Below are 20,229 nucleotides of genomic sequence, written 5' to 3'. Positions count from 1 at the left end.
AGCATTCCTGGAGTTCATGCCAAGTCAAATTGGCCTAATCCGTGATGACCAATAATAGTTGCCGGCGATGAGTCATAAGCTAAGGTTTTTGCTCAACTCATAGCGTGACGTTTCTCTTGCTCCTGTAGAAGGCAGCCAGATTTGAATTACTACTCTGAATTATTAAGTTGTCAATTACCATGGGATTATTTATTAGAGATTACAGGTTAGTCGCATATGCTGTTTGATTTTATTATACCATGTTATATTGTTTCTTGCCACATTTAGTTGATGTTCAGTACTTTTACTTGCTATTATACTGTAACGTTTTATATTATATTGCATTCATATTTATTATGCTTAACAAGTTGGTATAAAAATGGTACTGAAATGTTATTTCAGGTTTCACGGTACCAAACTAAGGTTGTAACCTGCATACTAACCAGTGAAGTCACCAGTGAAAATCACAAATAATCCTATGCGTTACATAAGAGTTACTCCAAGTTAAGAGTCTCCATCAAAACTCAACCATTGGGATGCAATTTTAGTATGATAGCAGCTTATATTTGAATTTGTACTAACATGTGCTCATTCTGACAGAATGAGCACATGTTCCATTCAGCATATAAGATAACTCCCCAGAAGGGTACAATAATCGCAAAATAGCAAAACTCCGTAGCAGTGGTTTCTAACATATTTGGAAGTACTGAACCCTGCAAGTATCATGTGTATACTCATCGATTGAGCATGTGTTATGAATCACTTCTCTTAAGCGCTACAAATAGTTTCTAAATACATGCGAAAAGCAGACAACTCAAAAAGTTTATAATCAGTACAGGAGCCTCGGTGTACCACAAAACTATCGGGCAATAGGGTGCTTTAAATTCTATCTTTTTTCATAATCCGAGGTCTATGAGTTCTTCTATGACTTCTATCGCCTGTATCTAATCATAGTATCAGATTAGTTGCCTGCGTTGGCCTGTAAGCTCTCATATTACTATTGGCACAAAGCCAAAATAACAAACTGACACCCAGCAAAACTTTTGAATGATCCAATAATAGTCATGGAGGAATTCCCTTGACACTTTGTAGCAACATGACACTCTGATATTCAGCTAAATACTTCGCTGAAGTGGTTAGACTGTGAGATCAAATATCAGATAGATTGCAGTGTATTCTTTAGCAAATACTAAACATTTCATTGTCAGATAATAAATTATTGATCGATTTTCAATAAATGAAAAGTTCATTTTACATAATTTTTTCATGTCTTCACATGAGGCGAGACAACTCCTAATCCACTATGAACAACAATGTAGGGAGGATGTCATTTATTTACAAGGCATGTAGACTGAATGGCAGCTGGTATGAGCCTAGAAATGTACCCAACAATAAACATCTGATTTTATTATTTCTGTTTTCGCTTCCGAGACTTGATTTGACTGTTTCCTGTTTGCTGAGCTTGTCTCTTCTTACTCTTCTCTAAGCGCTTGAGCCTGTTCCACTGCTTTTTCTTGGGCGATGAAGACTTTGGCAATGGTTTTGAAGTGCTAACAGGTACCTCAGCATCTACATGGAATATATGGTATTCATATAAAACACGGAATCGTGATAAGAATAACGCAAAAAAAGTGAAGCCACCTTCACATTTCAATTGATACAATATGAGAATGGTTTTTTACCAATGTTATTGCCATTTTGTTTATCATAAGTTCTTAGATGAGCATTTTTTAAACTCCCGCCCACTGCGGAGACAAAAGAAATCTTATAGTCCAGGCTAAGCATGACACTCAGTAAATACTATCGACTAAATTTGTACAATCAACGGGTATCAATCCTTTTCAAATTTACATTAAATACACTGAAGAAGACAATTCCAATTGAGAATACTTGAGGCCAGGCATTTATTAGTCAGATTCCATACTATTTTTGAGAATATTTGAAAAGGAACTGCTCATCGAGCCTGTACGAAGATATACATAATTTTATTGATAACTGGCCAATCATGGTTGAGCATCTATGCACTGTTATTAGCGGGCCAATCATGGTTGAGCATCTATGCACTGCTACTAGCTAGCCAATCATGGTTGAGCATTTATGCACTGTTACTAGCTGGCCAATCATGGTTGAGCATCTATGCACCGATACTGAAGACCATCATGCAGTTTGCCTTCATGGAAACTGATAAATTTGTGAACAGTAATCTCTTGAGGTCTCATTTTAATTTCATAATAGAGCTTTGTTGTTCAAAGATACTTTCTTGTTTTGAAATGAATAACTCAGAGAGGCAGTACAGTGAGCAGTATATTTATGGTCACAATGTGACCCCAAGCAGGTCTTTCTCTCCAGCGAAGGTAGTCTATTTATGGACACGTATAATAGGAATACATCGTCAGTGTTGTAACTAGGACATTAATGTGGAGTGAGTCTACTTAAAAGAAAGTACGCTAGCAACAGCCTGGTTTATATCAGCGATAAAAATGGAAGCTCTACCAAGAATACCTCGAGACCACTTTTCAAGGACCAAGATTTTGCCTTGAGAAATGAGATAAATTTAAAGGTTTACTTGATATCAAATAACTGTAATGTCAATTCTGTTGCAAGTCAACCTTTAAGATACAAAAATACGAGACGATTCTCGGTGCACACACTAGTTGGCCGAGTATGCAAGAGGCTGGTTCCAGGAAGAGCAGCGCTAAGCCTTTCTTTTAAGACCAGTTTAAAAATGTCTTAAAAAGGCTTGCTAAAGGTGATAGCGAAAGCGAGGCAAAAAGCGCCAAATGAGAAGATACTAAAACGTGAAAACGAACAAAAAATTAGAATTAAGATTAGTGTAAGATTAAAACTTATTTTTGAGTGAGTGAAGTGTGTAGTAAGCTAAATTCATTTAAATTAAATTTACAGTTTATGTTACGTAGTTTACGTTTGCGTTACCAATAGCTATTACCATCTGTCTTGCAAGTAAGAACCCCATACAGTACTACTGTACATAAGAATGCTATAATTCTTTGCAGATCATAATCCCCAGATAAATATTTGTTATCATGTGAGCATAGGTAATGAATTAGAACAGATAAAACATGTTTTCTATCGTAATATCCTGTTTTAGGTAGTTTCTCCAAGGAAGATAACAAATTAATTTGTGTTTGGCTATTTTATATATGTACTTCATGTACTTTACTTCATTTATTTTATATAGCAAATATTACTTTGAGATACTGGAAAATCGCCACACGAGCTGAGTCATGGAATGCATTAAGCTTGTATGCCGAGGTATGACTGTATTGAATATAATTTGATTATCTTTCCTCCCTCATCCACAGAGAATCACCAATAAGCGCTTTCCATCCATGTGCTATCCTGACACTGACACAACAAAGTAAAAGGGTTCACTGCATCTGACAAAATCCACTAAATCAGTTTTTAAATAAATGCTGTCGCAAAACAGCTTATTGTCTCCATGCTCAACACAGAGCCCATGACAGATACCTGCTGACATGCTAACTTACCTGAAACCTTTTCTTCTCTCTGATTGGCTTTTGGTTTCTCCCTATCAGCCTCTTCCTCCATCTCAGTAGCCGAAACATTTGTGAGCTTTTTCAGCTTGGCAACAAAGAAACCATCAAGATTATGACTGTGGGGGTAGAACCTAAAGATTAATAAAGATATATTTGTAGCGGAGGCACCTCTATAGCAACTAGTCACCCGATATAACGATGAATCTGAAGTCAACGAGAGTTCAGCTAATAGATATGAAGGTACCGTTACGCCTCTAATTGAACACCACCTCTATTAGACAGCTGATTTGAGATATTATGTTTGATCTCAATGAACCCACAATAAAAAATGATTGGTAAAAGATTCTTTGCAAAATGGTTCTAATAATGACTTAATCTGATTACTAAACGACAATAATAATAATTATACTCAATAATGTTATGCAAAAATTTATGTGGAAAGAAAAATAACATTAAAACGTTTAACCAAAGACCAGTCGCTGTTTTAAACTTTAGCAGAATTTAAGAATAAAATAAATCGAAAATAAAAACCATAAGAACAAATAAAACTGACTGATACAAAAATATAAATAAAACTGACTGAGCGCACAAATAACGACGTGTTTAGTCGCTGTTGTTGCCTAAGTTCTCAAGTTCTACTAAAGTTTACCGCAGAGACTGGTCGCTGGTTACACGTTGTAATCTTATTTTTTTCTACATAAACTATTGCACCAAATCCGTTATGATTACCAATGGAGCGACCGACATAATATCGCAACCAAGCCGCATAGACGGAAGAGAACAACTTCCTATAAGTGCAGCTGATGCATCAGGTGCAATACGTCTTGTGACAAGCTGTTGTGTTGCTCGCCCGCTCGACGGGGGACAACTCCGCAAAAACAACGGTTTGTCAAGACAGGCTAGCCGATTCCGATTTTGGACTCAAAATAAAGATTGGTTCACTAACTTTCAGAGTACTGAAGGCTTTTTTACAGCGTTTTAATATCGGTCTCCAAAACAACACGACCGGCACAACAAGCTTCGCCCATAAATACGTGCCGTGACCTAGCTTTTTAGGAACGGAAGCTAAGTAGGGATGTTTAGACCGATTTAGAATAATAGAGTTGGTTGTTTTAAAATCCATATTATCTAAATTCAGTCTTAAAAATAATCTCAGTCTTTTCTGAAAAGTAGATAAGCTATTTAACATTGCATATTTCAAAATGAGCTCAAAAAAGCGCGATAACAACGCTAGCTTGTGATAAAACCACATTTTTTGAGCTCATTTTTCTTGGCGTTCAACCTATTTAAACACCATGTAACAAGCTACGAGCAATTTTAAATAGTTTATATACCTTTCATAAAAGACTGAAATTATTTTACAGACAGGATTTAGATAATGAGTTTTAAGACGCCCATCTCTATTATTCTAAATCAGACTAAACATCTCTAACTTTGGTTTCTGAAAAAGCTAGGTTTTGTCACATATTTATGGGCGGAGCTTGTAATGCCGATTGTGTTGTTTTCAAGACGGATATTGAAACGCTTTAAGAAAGCCTTAATGACTTTGAAGGTTAGTGGACCAATCTTTATTTTGAGTACATCGGAATCAGCGTGTCTGATTTACCTACAAAATACGATGAAAGTTGTACGTGACAGTTATGGTATAACTTTGAAGGCGACGCGATTGAAAGAAATAATATTTCTATCAGTCTATTACGTTTTACTCAGAGAAATTTCTTGTATGATACTTTGTTGGTGTGATACTTCGCTGGACGGTGCGCCCCAGGTCACGATGTCCCCGTTATATGATTTTTTCACGATGTAAAACACAAGGTTTTTTCGTCCCTGCCATAAGACATTTTTTGGTCATACGATATTTATACATATCTCATCTCATACATACAATTATCTCAGCACCAGAATTTAGCAGTCGGTGTGATGAATACGTCAAAATAATGAAGATGCTGATATGCTATTTGCCAAAATGCCTCTCACAACGCCTGAGCCTGAAAGAGATAACAATGCTCTCAGTTCAGCATCATTTGTTGTAAGTTATAGTGAAAATGAAACCGGAAACAGATTGGTGATAAAAATTTAGCCAGTGACAATATTGAATTTAGTTTAGTTTAGTGAAACACATACTAGAACTGAGCTTTAACTCATTCGCACCTGGCTAATTTTCAGGCGACTAGCCACAAATATCGCTCATTTTTCAGAGAGTTTGCATAACTCAAATTACCACTACAAGAAACGGACTTGAGATAATTTACTCATTCAAGTTGCACAAGAAGCAGCCAAGTCTCATCTTTCAAATGATACTACATTCACATAGACAACTCGTTCATGTAGATCTGTGTCTCAGAGAAGGTAGTTTCAGAAAATTTGCTGAAACAAAGTTAGACTTGCACCATGAAAATTGCAAAATATACAAGGTTTGACTAAAATTACTTATTTATTACATACAGTACAGTTATAAATATTATTTATACATATACATGTCATGAACATACATAGTCATGAACATGAAAATTATGAAACTCTAATTTCGAACTTTTCTTAGCGAGTATCATCCTTCAAACCAAAACATAGCTAACCTACATGCCGATATAACTCAAATAAACTGTCACAAACATGTTTCAAGTAATAAAACTATGTTCAATACCTTGTTTTTGACTTTTCAGACTTCATATACAGCTCTAAAAATCAATAGAATGTAATAACGCCCTATGGTACGTACTGCACGTAGCACTTTATAATGTTACAAGTTATTACGGATCATCACCACTAAATATGCTAAAATTATAGTAGGTAACTATAGTTACTAAGGTTAACATATTGCTTTGTGACTAATTTTAATATGTACAGTACTTATATGAGATTTTGACGATTTTTACCAGGGGATGTTTGCATTACCATACTTTTCGGACTATAAACCGCATCCCTATATAAGCCGCATCTGCTTTATTTTCCAAAAAACGATAATAAAACAATACATAGGCCGCATCTGTGTATAGGCTGCAGAACTCAGGACGGTGATTTTTAACAGAGCAGCAACTTTCTCGTTTAAAACGGAACAGTGCCTAACGGCACGGTTTCGTATTAATCGACTTTTTTTACCCTAGTGCCTAACGTAACAGTACTGTTAGGCATTGTTTCGTATTTTCTTTTACTGCTAGAGGCGCACTAACCGGAGATTCTGGTTAATGCGCCCTAGCAATGAAAGAAAAAGCCACAGAATAGCCGCACCCTTATATAAGCCGCATGGCTCAAATCATCAGAAAAAAGTAGCGGCTAATAGTCCGAAAGGTACGGTATATAATTTCTATGGGTTCTCTACACCCTCCATTTAAACACCACCTTTAATAGAACGCCAATATAATGTAAGGGTTAAAAAAGCAGCGCCTCAAATACAGTCATACTTCGACTTACGAGCTTAATGCGTTCCGAGACTGAGCTCGTATGTCAATTTACTCGCAAGTTGGTGCAATTTATTTATATATAGAACAATTAAATATATATTGATTGGTTTCCATACTCTAAAAATGCAAATAAAACACTCGAAACAAGATTAGTAACAGAAAGAACATGTTGGTTATTGTCCTAACCTACCGCATGCTTTCAAAAACAAATAAAAAATAATGCAAGGAAATGTGATCAATTAAAATGTAAAATTAAATACATACAATAGCAGCTAACGCTAGTATTTGCCAGAGAGGGAGATTTAAGTTATCCTTCATTACAACAGTTGACTGTGATAAATATGGATTTTATCAAAGTCTCAAAAGACAAACTTAGAAGCAAATCTAAAAGCAAACTTTCATTTTTAACTTAACATGATTAAAATTTCTTCGGCGTTCATAGTTTGAAGTTTCTCGCTGGTTAGCTAATTTTTCCTTTGTTTCGCTTTCACGACTAGCCGGCCGTTTTATGATGAACATATCTAAGGAAATTTGCCTTTGTCGCCTTTGCAACATGTTGCGATTAGGACGAACACAGGTGTCGTCACAAAGGTTTAATGCATGACCACTAGCCAACTTGTCCGAATATCTATTTTTATAGTTTTGATACATAGCACCGGCCTTTTCAAATAGCGTCGTTTCAGTTACGCTGTCACCGGCCCATTGTTTATCTTTTATCCAATGCCTGAGCGGTCTCTCCATCAGCGGTCGTGAAGATCGCTGCACCGTTTAGAAACTATGGTTAGTCCTTTTGCGAGCTAAATGCCCTGAATATAATCCTTCTGTTTGATAATTGTGGATGTATTTCTGTCATATCGCTGAGCTAGCTCAATCACGCATATTTTTCAATAATTTTCCGTTTAATATCAATTGTTATCATTTGCTTTTTCTTTGCACTATTTTTCATTTTACTGGCAAACCTTCGGTCTACACATAGTACTTTTAATTCACATAATTTTGCCCTGAAAAGCGCGCACAAAAACACGGTACAAAAAGTATAACCTGAGCAGTTGAAAAATACAGATTTATGCTGTTGTCATCAAACACCTCCGGCATACTTTGCAACTGACTCACGTGCTCATATCTCAAACATGGCTAGTATGTTAGTGCTAAAACTTGCTTAAAAGCTGACTCGTATCTCAAGTTTCTCGTACGTTGGAGCACTCGTAAGTTGAAGTATTACTGTAGAGATATCATGGTATATGGCAGACTTACAAAATGCAACCAACAATCACTTCAGGCAGCTGATAACCTCTAGGCTAGGAGCAAATTGTCATTGGTACACACCATTCTATGATACCTGAGGTTTTGGTGCGACTTTCTGTAAGATAGCCTAATAGACACCCCAACAACAGATCTTACTGCACATTTAACTGAGAGCATTTTGTCATCGAGCTTAATATTAGCTCATCATTGTAAATGAATCCAAGTCCATTATGTGAACATGAAAATAAGCGATATTTATATCACTATTCAATATTTTCAAAATCAAATTTTTCGCATCAAAATTATAATAAAAACAAAATATAAAAACTTCCATTTCTACTTTTACTAAAATTTTTCCTTACGATTTTTACCAAAAATAGAAAGCAGTTGATCTTTTTAGATTTATGTCTTCACCAAACGATACGTAGCACGCATCCTTATACAAAGGTAAAACGAGGGAAGTAAATACAAATTTCGTAAATGCATAAATAAAAAGGAAAAAATATCACTGTAAAGAAAGTTTGTAAAACTCTTGTTAAACATCTGTAAAATGTGATGACATAAGCCAGAGTACAAGCAAATTCCAAATATTACAGCTTTATAATTCCTCATTCATAATTAATATGCCAAATATACCCGATTCACACAGTTGCATAACAACCGCGTTAAAATGGCCTAGATTATCAAAAAATAGAAAATAAATAAAAGAACATTTTCTTTTTTCAATGTCAATAAACAATATTTTTATTTAAATTAGCAACAAAATAAAAGTAATATAGTTAATGAAAGCGACGGAGTAAGCTAAATAAAAGATTGTAAAATAACCATGATATTAGGAGAGCACAATACCCAATTGCCTTGACTGGTTTACTGCCAAACATATTTAAGTTCAGGTACGAAAAAAACTCCAAAGAATTTTTTGCATTGAGATACAAGATAAATTTTAGATACACGCAAACGAAACAGTTCTCGATGTGGCCGCTCGGTGGCCGAGTATTCGAGGGGTTGCTTATGAGACCAACATCGCTCGGTAATTCTTATCAAATCAGTTTGAAAAAATTTGAAGGCTAAATGTGAAAGAGAGTAAAGAAAGTAAAATGAAGACAAAATTAAAATTAAGTTTCGTATAAGATTACAAATTTTTCTAAAAAACAAAGTAAAGATAGATTTGAAGTCAGTAATATAGCATGATGAAACACGCTATAAACATATTTATAGCATGCTATAAATATTGATGAAACAACTTCAAGTCTTTGGTATGCTTCATGGTACAAATCACTTTGTAAAAACAGGACTAATAATGGGTTGTTTCCAAAAATATGCAGGCCGGGAGATCTGACAGAGTTCACTTCTTGTCATGTTTATGATGAACAAAATAGCACAAGTCAAAACATTGGGTGATGAAAATACCTTCTGGTGTGTTTCATCGACTGGTGGAACCTATGGTAGAGGTACTGCGAGTAGCCTTCGACTCCAAAATCGAGGTTGGTAGAGACAAGCTTCACAGCTCGTTTCTTCAGAGCATAGTCTATAACCTGTTCAGACGAGCAGAAAAAGACAATATGATGGAAAAATACAGACATGTCTGATCATGAGGTCATCAGACGTTATATAAACAAATAACAGTGTACCAGAAATAGTGCAGACGTACAGAGGTATGAGAAAATGAGATTAGCAAATAATGTTCAGAAGGTTGATCTTGCAACAAAACAAAAAACTTGTTAGACAAAGTGCACATGACATGTTTATTTCATACAGGATATGAAGAGAAATGACTGATGTGCACTTATCATTCAATTAACCGAAGAGATTCTTCTATATCAATACTACTAAGTGAATGCAAACAATATTTGTATCTTCTCCAATATATGGCACCTGGTAGCAGGTGTTGCTATGTGGCACCTGGTAGCAGGTGTTGCAATCGACCAAACTAAAATATTAGTTCACTATGGAAATGCTTATACATTAATCCCTCACTTTTTGCATCCCCTCGATGAGCGAAAATCCACAGAATAGAAACTATTTCTAAGCATATGTATGAGCCAAATTTTAATACCACAACACTTAAACTGCTTTCTAAACTCATTGTATTAATTTTATTTCCGATATAAAAAGTCAGTAAATTGAAGTTATTTTGTGTGACTTTCAGTTTAAATTTCAACTTAAGTCCCAATATTTTAAGCCAGAGAAAGCACTAATGTAATTTGGAGTAATATGTAGTTTGGACTTAACCTGGTATGAATATCCGTACTCATGGTTAACTGGGGCCGTTGTAAGAAGGAAGTCACGTCCTTGTAAACGTATTTTATTCATGTATATTTACGTATTTAAATTTTTTTTTAAATTTATTTTTCTTAACCTCGAAGTACTGAAACCGCGAAGTAGCGAGGAATTACTGTATTTCACAATAAACAATGTCCTGTTGTAATCTAGCGAGAAAAATGCAACACAATTTGTATAAAGGTTAGCAGTGGGCGAAGTAGTAGATGGGACATATTAGTGACATAAGCTGTTTAAGACAAGCCCACAGCACTCCATATACATACCTGTTCATTCTCCTCGACAAGAATGGAGCAGGTAGAGTAAACAATGTAGCCACCAGTAGAGGATTTGGCATCGCATGCGTCTATGGCGGTGAGGAGTAGCTGCCTCTGGAGTTGCGAACACTTGGATATGTCTACCTCGTCTTTGTTTGTCTATAACAGAGTTACTAAGATCTATTATAACCCTTCCAGTGCTATTTACAAATTTCTGCAAATCTGCAATTGGTCTGAATCGATGAAACTTGCCGACCAATGAATGAGCGTAAAATGTTTACAAAATATTTACAAACCTGATATATTCGCGGTAGAAACAAAATGCATATGAAGCAGTTTTAGACAGTTAGGACGAGTATTTAATAGTGGCAAAAGAAATGGATAATGCCAAAATAGTATGTATGTAATTGCAATGTTGCAAATGCTTTTTAAATATTTATCAATACTTCAAAACGTTGTGACAACTCTCTTAACCGAGTTCCAACGCACTATAAACTTCTATAAATCTATGTAATATTAAGAGGAAATGCTACATTGCTTGGCAATTGCTTTCCTCACCAGTAGAAAAAACAATGTCTTGCAAAAGCCAATGATACGACATTGTTCGTTTCTATAAACAAGACTTAAGTTTTTATATGATGTTTTATATCTAACGTCGTTACAATGTCATTTAGTTGAAATTCGAAACCTTTCCTTATGGGAACACTCGTTTTTAATTTTAGGAAGTTTCTGCTATCGATAATCTTATTTTGAATGGTAAAAATTTATTTTTTAGTTATATATAGTACTTTATTGGCAATTATTTCATTTCAAAAACTGAAATGTTTTTTCAAATCAGGCCATACAACAATAGTAAAAAAAGGCAACAGTTCGCCATTAAAATCGAATAAATAGTTTGACAAATAGTGTTTAAAATGCCTTTCACTGCTAAGAGAACGGATATTAGGTGGAAGATTGTTAAAGCAGCTGGCAGTGATATTTTAAAAATGATTGGTAGTGATTGTATGCAATTTGTTCCTATCACGTGAGTTGAAACGAGTTGAGAACCTGTAACAGTCATGTAAAAATCGAGGTCACAAACCATGAAAAATCTTGGAACCTTGAATTGAAGTAAAATAAACATTTAGCATAGGCAGAGTAAGAAGACGCAGAGATTTGGAAAGATCATTCGCTGGAATAATATATGCAAGAATATGATGTAGATTTGCAATTAGTCGAAATGCTCTTTTGTGCAACAAAAATAATGTCTTTGTGACATATCTTGGAGCTAGATTATAATAAACGTCGATACCATAAATAATATGGCAAAATATAAACTGATAATAAAATGCAATAGCAGATTTTGAGTTTAGGTATGACCTGCAAAACTGGAGCAGAGTCAATGACTTCGTGACCTTATTGTAAATAGCGTTGACATGATTATTCCAAGAGAGTCGATCTGTCAAAACAAATCCTAACAATTTTGTCTCATGTCTACAAGTGATAGGTTGGCTGTTAAACTTAAGAATAAAGCTGTTTCGAAGGTTTTCATTAGTATTATAAAGAAGAATATGCAATTTTTGTAAATTGATTGTCATATGCTTTGAAGTACACTAGTAGCTGATAGTTTGCATGATGAGATTGCAGTTCGCCTCAAGAAGTTGCACATCTTCGTGATGACTTAGAAAGACAGTATCATCGACGTAGGCAAACCCTCTTGGAATAAGTCTAAGAAGATCATTTATATATTAAAAATAATACTGGAGCAATAAGAGACCCCTGTGGAACACCAACATCTATTTATTGCGTAAATGATTCCTTGTCATTCATGACAACCTTTTGTGAAAATTGGATTGAAGTATTCGCAACGATTTACTTCTAAAACCAGCAACTTCCAGTTTATGAAATAATATTTCGTGATTGACACAGTCAAAAGCTTTGCTGAAACCTAAAAACAATAAGCAAATCTTTTCACCCCTTGTTTTTAGATCTAAACAGTCTGAGATTATGAACAGCATCAGCGTACGAGTGACTTCTGAAACCACACTGATTAAATGGTAGCTGATCACACATTTCTTCAGAGCTCCTATTTTCTCCTGTTAACAAACCAGAAGCTCGCTTTCAGGTTTGTTTTATATTCATATTACGTTGTATAACTGCATTAATGTATTCTAACTTTTGCAAACTGCTTTCACGTTATCTTAACACTTCTAACAGCAAAATAAAATGGCTAGCACTTATAAAATATGAACTTAAGCCAGACAGTTGTATTAATAGTTCAAAAAACAAGCTGTTTTGTATTCGGCATCATCTATAAGGTCATCTAAGACAGGTGCTATTAGTCACATTCTGTTGTTGAAAGGGCTCTAATGATATATTGTTAATTTGGGTGAGGTAGACCATGGAATAACAAAGTAAGAACCAAAACAGAATGCCATGTTTTTGAGTGAATAAAATGCGGTGCTGTAGCACTTGGCGCAATAAGTAATACGACAGTCGAAAGGTTAAAGGAAAAAGAATGTAATATATTTGTTAAAGCTAATTAAAGGTTGACTTGCAACAAAATTCACATTACAGTTATTTGGTATCAAAAGATTCACCATGTCTTACTCTGCTGTGTTGTAAGTGCAAAATATGTGGAAAAGTGATTACAAGCTCTTAAACGCTAAAAAACGAACAGTTAATCGCCGCCATCACGAATCTGCCGTAGATTAGAATCTCTTTCCAAAACGTCTCAAATGGGCCGTAATTGAACGAGATGGTTTCGGTTTACACTTTCATGCAACCTCATTCGCAGAAATATTTTCACAAATATACTTCACGCATTCAATAAAACCATGTCTATTGTCCTGATGCATCTATTTCATCATCATTGTAACGCTGTCACTTTGAGCACTGATATCTTATAACCTACCGTGAAAACTCGTTTAATTTTTTAACCTTACCTCGAAGGAGTACATATCATTCTCTGATAAACATGACAAGCCTGTTGGTCACTTGTGATAGTCGAAAAATGAAGCAGAAATTATTCGCGTTGCTTGGCAGGATGTACGGGTCATATGATCAGACTACGACAAAACGATTAGACCAAGCCGAAACAAAACTGCAAAGTAGCGAGCATATATATTTCTTAAGGGCTCCTCGGTAAAATCCGAAGTGTTTGTCATAAACTAGTGCTACGAGACATTTTAAATTGAGCTTTTTATTGGCCTTTCAATTCACGTGAGAACATCACATGACAAAACAATAATCAAATGGATTGACTACATCAACGAAATAAACTAATTCCAATCTACGGCGCTTTCACGATGGCGACGATTAACTGTTCGTTTTTTTTAGCTTTTCAGAACTTGTAATCACATTTCCACATATTTTGCACTTACAACACAGCAGAGTAAGACATGGTGAATCTTTTGATACCAAATCACTGTAATGTAAATTTTGTTGCAAGTCAACCTTCAACTAAGGTTTGTCAGAGTTGTCCTCTACCGTCAAGGATAATGCAAGATAGCACAAATCCAAACAGATTATGAGACGCGTGTGAAGATCCATGTTGAGCAAAGGTGGGCTAACCGAGACCCTTCACAACTATTGTTATTGTTTTAGTATAAAATATGATTAAAGGCAAACTGTGGGTGATGATAATAAACCATATTATCTTTTAACACAACCCAACCTTACCTTTACAGCAGGATCTTTGGCTATAACCCCGGTACCGCTGCATGGAGCATCCAGCAACACTCTATCGAAGTTATTCATGTACTAAAACAAAACACAAGCAGTAAGAGTGTTTTGTATTGTTTTCTTATTAGGATATAATGGTGTGAGTTAGCTCCAACCACTGTCCACTTATGCACTGATTGTACAATTAACTGTGGATTACTAGCCAGTACATGTAGCTCTCAGTTGCTCATTGAATAAACACTCATGTTACCTCATATATTACCCTCAATGTCACAAGGATGCCTACAACAAGCAATACACTAAATAGGTGGTCAGAAGAACATAGGGCCTTTTCTCAACATACCTTAGTGATGTCCTTTCCATCCACATTCGAGATGATGGTATTGGTTATGCCCATCCTATGCAGGTTGCCTATCACTGCCTACAGAGAAAAAGGAGAATTGAGTTGGCGAGGTCTAAAGAAACTAAAACAACTATTCTGATGATGAGCTGACGGGCTGACCTAATGCTGACAGTTATGAAGAGACGAGCTGTGAAAAGATGAACAAAAAGTAATGTGCATGAGAAAACTTTTCTAAAATCGCATTTAAAAATGGATTTCCACTTTCAGAAAAGAAACGCATGAAATACTTCAAAAAAATTAATTTTTTCCAAAGCAGCAAGAAACCATACGTTCATCTGATGGCTCAACACCAGCAGTGTTTATCAAGCTGTTCAAATGCAAACAAAACAAAGGATCTAATTTTTACTGACTTACCGCTAGATAGCAAAACAAATGTTTTATTTTATTATTTACTCAAAAGAGACATTTATCTTGTGGCGGTGGCTAACGGAATACTGAGTAAAAAAATTTCTAAACAGACTGAAACGAACAGTAACTGAATTTGTAGGAAATGAGAGCATAACAAGTACCTACTATTAGAAACTTACTGATTGGCTGACAGCAATATATAACTGACAGCAATATATAGTAAGTAACTGGCTTTAAAGTTTGAAGTTATCTAGTATCTATGTCGTGGCAATCTCTACAACCCATGGCATAAAAATACAGCGGATGAACTTCTAGATGTCTAGCATGGGCTGGACACTTGATTTATTTATGCCAATGAAATGGGCTATAATTTTGCTTGCCACCTAGTCCTTATTTAAGACCTGTGAATAAACTAGCCCATAGTTCCATTCGTAAGTCTTTAGTGTGAGTAATTAATAAAGAGGTCTTGCCTGATTATTTGTTTATCACTTCTTATATCCTCTCCATAATACATTTGTTATACTGCCATTTGTATTTATTGGAGTTATCAACCATTTTGTGGACTAGGGAATAAAATCAATTAGTGTATTCTACATCAACCAGACTCACACAGGCTTTAGGAAGAAAGGGGAAGTATACCCTTTTGAAATAAATTAATTTCAAAATGAATTAGTGTATTCTTATAGAAAACACTAAGTCATTTTGTGTGAGTCTGGTCGATGTTCATTGAAAAACCAAACAAAAATTTATGTGAACGCGGACGTAATAAACATAAGACGCAAACAGATACTGTAAAATCTCTTTTTGAATATCTTTCAACCGTCCCTATAGTGGCATTGCATTAGAGGGGGTGTTTATTAGAGGTATCACAGAAGTTACCAAGTGGCCAATATGAAGCAGAAGTTACCAAGTGGCCAATATGAAGCAGAAGTTACCAAGTGGCCAATATGAACCAGAAGTTACCAAGTGGCCAATATGAAGCAGAAGTTACCAAGTGGCCAATATGAACCAGAAGTTACCAAGTGGCCAATATGAAGCAGAAGTTACCAAGTGGCCAATATGAACCAGAAGTTACCAAGTGGCCAATATGAACCAGAAGTTACCAAGTGGCCAATATGAACCAGGATATAGAAAAGACTAGGTGACTAGTATTTACCATTCCAACTTTTAAATGAAAGTGTTTGTTTATTTCTGTCTGTGCCTGACCAAAGCATAATTCAAATATTTGAAAGCTCGAGGTTTAGTTTAAACATATTGTTGAAAAACATATCTTACTTCTTATGCTACACATTCATTCAAGATTTAAAACAGCTTATAAACAGTGGTAGGTAATATAGTTGCCTCTGGCTATGTTTCTTTGCCCAATGAATTTGAGTAAATTAAGCTAGGAACTTAAGCTAATGTTTTAATCTTAACTATAATAAAAAAAAATTGTTTACTTCTTATGCTAAACATTCATTCAATATTTAAAACAACTTATAAACAGTAGCAGATAAGGTAGTTGCCTTTGGTTAAGTTTCTTTACCCTATGAATTTGAGTAATCTAAAGATTGACTTGCAACAAAATTCACATTACAGTTATTTGGTATCAAAAGGTTCACCATGTCTTATATTATTCTGCTATGTTGTAAGTGCAAAATATGTGGAAATGTGATTACAAGCCCTTAAAAGCTAAAAAACGAACAGCGAATCGCAGCCATCTCGAAAACACTGCAGATTTGTCAAGACAAGACAAACTTCGAGATTTATATATAGATACGCCAGTTGAATGCCCAGGTAACAAAAAGCCTGCGCAAAAAAAACTATTTTTGTTTATCCTGTATACAACATTTACAATTCTAACTTATAAATTCAATATCATAAGAAATGTTTTCGTGCAGCTCAAATAAATTTAAAAAAAAAATAAGCAAAGAGTACATCGAATTGTGTATATAAAAATATTACTGTTGCAGCAGGAGCTCATTGTGTTCAAAGTTTTTAAGGACAATACCAGAACCTTTTGATTTTGGTAAATCCCGATACTACGATATATATATCTGACTGCCTTTGTCTGACCAAATAGAGAGTGTAGAAGCTATTCCTATTCGAGATAATACAATTGTCCGCATGAAAATTATTAGCCTTTACCGATTTAGCAATCGAGCCTTACGAAAAAACCGGAAATAGAAGTTCAAGAAAAAATGAAAAACCATTGTTTTTCATAGAGTTAAAAGAATTCATAGAGTTTCAATTAATAGGTCATTTAGCGCGTGCTGTCGAGAAAAAGGTGTATACAATATATAGTAAAAGCTGTGAATCGTAAAAGCCATCGTAGACTCGTGGATAAGCAATTGGATCTACACGAGTTCAAATCCAGTAGAATGCAAAATTTTAATCCAATATTTTAATAACTGTAGCTGAGCATACAGAACTACATCCATGTATACAAACTTTGAGTTTATATATATATATATATATATGAGTATTTTCAACATATATGCTTTCAATCAGATATCATTATGTGAAAATGAGAGCGACTGGTTTACACCGCCACACAAACTTGCAGTAGAAACTTGGGCTATTGGCTTGTTTGCCATCATCAAGGTTGCACCACTTCAGCCTTGTGGTAGGCATCTTCCTCTATTTCTAGTGACTAATAAATTCTCACCTTCAATCGTGTTTTGTTTTTATCATTAGCCACGAGAGAGCCTGTGTTACGCATCAACGCCGCCATATACGACGTCTTTCCACCTGGCGCTGCCGCCATGTCCAGCACTTTCTCATTCTCTTGAGGAGCTAGAGCCATGACAGGAAGAAAGCTTGAGCCACCCTGAATCATGTAGTGGCCAGCCAAGTACTCTGGAGTGGCACCTACAGAAATAAATGCAGAAGTTGTGTTCACCTTGAGCTAACTGCTAAGTGGAAGAAGATAACTCGCGGAATAGAGTATGAATGGACAGCAAGGCAGAACGTAAAAGTTTAAAAGCCTCAAGGAATGCATTACAATGCTAGTCTATGAAATGAGTAAAATAAGACAACTTCCATATTATTTACCATGTATCAGGTATAACAAAAAATCTTAATAAACATATGAAGCCCTCTGACTACTTATGCAATAGCATTGTATACAAATAATTTCTTTATAAAACTTTGGAGCCTCAAATTGAATGCTATGGCCTTCATTGCATCAGTGAAAATACTTCTGATGAAATGATACATCTTATAAAATTTTCACTCGCCATGCCGTTTCGATAATAGTGACTTTCACCTGTATAGTGCATTTCGGGAAGGTTTTGCCTGCGGCTTTTCACGAAATTTGAACAGCGCTAAACTCCTGCGTTGACCGCCGGCAACTGCCGGTGGTACTAGGCATGTAGGTTCACATTTCACCGCAATTGTCTGCGGTGCTATCGCCGGTGCTTTGCGGCATATATGGGAACCAGACTTAAGCCATTTGCAAACAGGGTGATTGTTTTAATAAAGGTAAGCTTACCTTTACTGGATTACCAGGTAGGTTACAGAAATTAATTGGGTAATTATTTTATTACCCGTGCAACGCCAGACATTCGGTTAGTATATTTGTATACGTATAATGAATTAAAGTTTATAGTAAATATTATATTAAACGCTAAAATGCACAATAAATTTTCACTTTCGCTTAATTTTCGTTTAATTCACGCAATATCAAAAGATTTATGAAACACTAAGAATGCTGAACAGATACAGAGCGAGCATCATATATCTTTCAGGAGTTGTAGGAGGGATTTCGGCAAATAGCACATCGGCATATTTGTTATTCCGACATATTCAACACACCGACCGCCAAATTTGGATTTCGAGAGACATTTTGGTTGTCGTATGGTTGACTTGCAACAAAATTCACATTAAAGTTATTTGATATGAAAAGATTCACCATGTCTTACTCTGTTGTGTTGTAGGTGCAAAATATGTGGGAATGTGATTACAAGCTCTTAAAAGCTCAAAAACGAACAGTTAACCGCAGCCACACGAGACCGTCGTAGTTTGGATTTTCTTTCCAAAACGGCTCAAATGTGACGTAGTTGTGGGAGATGGTTTCTGTTTACACTTTCATGCAACCTTATTCGTCGAAATATTTTCACATATACACTTCACGCATTCAATAAAACCATGTCTATTGTTCTTATGCGTCTGTTTTATCGTCATTTTAATGCTGTCACTTTTAGCAGTGATATCTTATAACTTACCGTAAAAATACGTTCAATTTTTTAGCCTTAGCTTGAAGGAGTACATATCATTGTCTGATAATCAGGACGATCCTGTTGGTCATTTGTGATAATCAAAAAGTGCTGCAGAAATTATTTGCAAAGTATTGGGTCACATGATCAGATTACAACTTGCCGATTAGACCAAACCGAAACAAAACTGTAAAGTAGCTAGCATCTATATTTGATACGAGTCTTTGGTAAAACCCGAAGTGTTTGTCATAAACTAGTGCTACGATAAGTTTTATATTGAGCTTTTTATTGCCCTTTCAATTCACGGGAGAACATCACATGACAAGACGATAACCAAATTTCATGGCTACGTCAGAGAAATAAAGAGACTCCAATCTACGGCGGCTTTTCGTTTTTGAGCTTTTAAGAGCTTGTAATCACATTTCCACATACTTGGCACCTACAACACAACAGAGTAAGACATGGTGAATCTTTTGATACCAAATAACTATAATGTGAATTTTGTTGCAAGTCAACCTTTAATAAACATATGAAGCCCTCTGACTACTTATGCAATAGCATTGTATACAAATAATTTCTTTATAAAACTTTGGAGCCTCAAATAAGATGTTATGACCTGCATTACATCAGTGAAAATACTCATGATGAAAGAGCTTGGGATCATAAACTAGCACGGTTAACAGTTGCGCGTAATGGAATGATTATTAAAGCCTGGTTCCCATATCGATTGCGAGATCCCAGCGGTAACTTGCACAGCAAAACGCTAGGCCCGGTGGCTTCTGTTCACATATAAAGCCGCATCGTTAACCGCATAAAATGTTCGCTCGCCATGCCGTTTCGATAATGGCGACCTACACATGTACAGTGCATTTCGGGAAGGCTTTGCCTGCGGCTTTTCACGAAATTTGAACAGCGCTAAACTCTTGCGTTGACCGCCGG

At 35.5% G+C, this 20,229-nt stretch overlaps 1 protein-coding gene across 1 annotated transcript in view; it reads right to left on the bottom strand.

Annotated features, from left to right (window-relative positions):
- Positions 1–677: 677 nt before the first annotated feature.
- LOC137396179 (28S rRNA (cytosine-C(5))-methyltransferase-like) overlaps positions 678–20,229 on the bottom strand; it is a 39,726-nt gene continuing 20,174 nt past the window's right edge. Inside the window, exons 8-14 of the mRNA XM_068082332.1 lie at positions 17,742–17,944; positions 14,687–14,764; positions 14,341–14,421; positions 10,690–10,839; positions 9,554–9,678; positions 3,489–3,628; positions 678–1,548 (exon numbers count right to left, since the gene is read on the bottom strand). Coding sequence (XP_067938433.1) covers positions 1,388–1,548; positions 3,489–3,628; positions 9,554–9,678; positions 10,690–10,839; positions 14,341–14,421; positions 14,687–14,764; positions 17,742–17,944 — 938 coding nt within the window. The 3' untranslated portion in view covers positions 678–1,387. The remainder of the gene's footprint in view (positions 1,549–3,488; positions 3,629–9,553; positions 9,679–10,689; positions 10,840–14,340; positions 14,422–14,686; positions 14,765–17,741; positions 17,945–20,229) is intronic.

This window comes from Watersipora subatra, chromosome 5 (assembly GCF_963576615.1).
Source record: "Watersipora subatra chromosome 5, tzWatSuba1.1, whole genome shotgun sequence".
Lineage (NCBI taxonomy): Eukaryota > Metazoa > Bryozoa > Gymnolaemata > Cheilostomatida > Watersiporidae > Watersipora > Watersipora subatra.
Note: the sequence above shows the minus strand (reverse complement) of the source record. Positions and strands in the feature narration are given on the sequence as shown.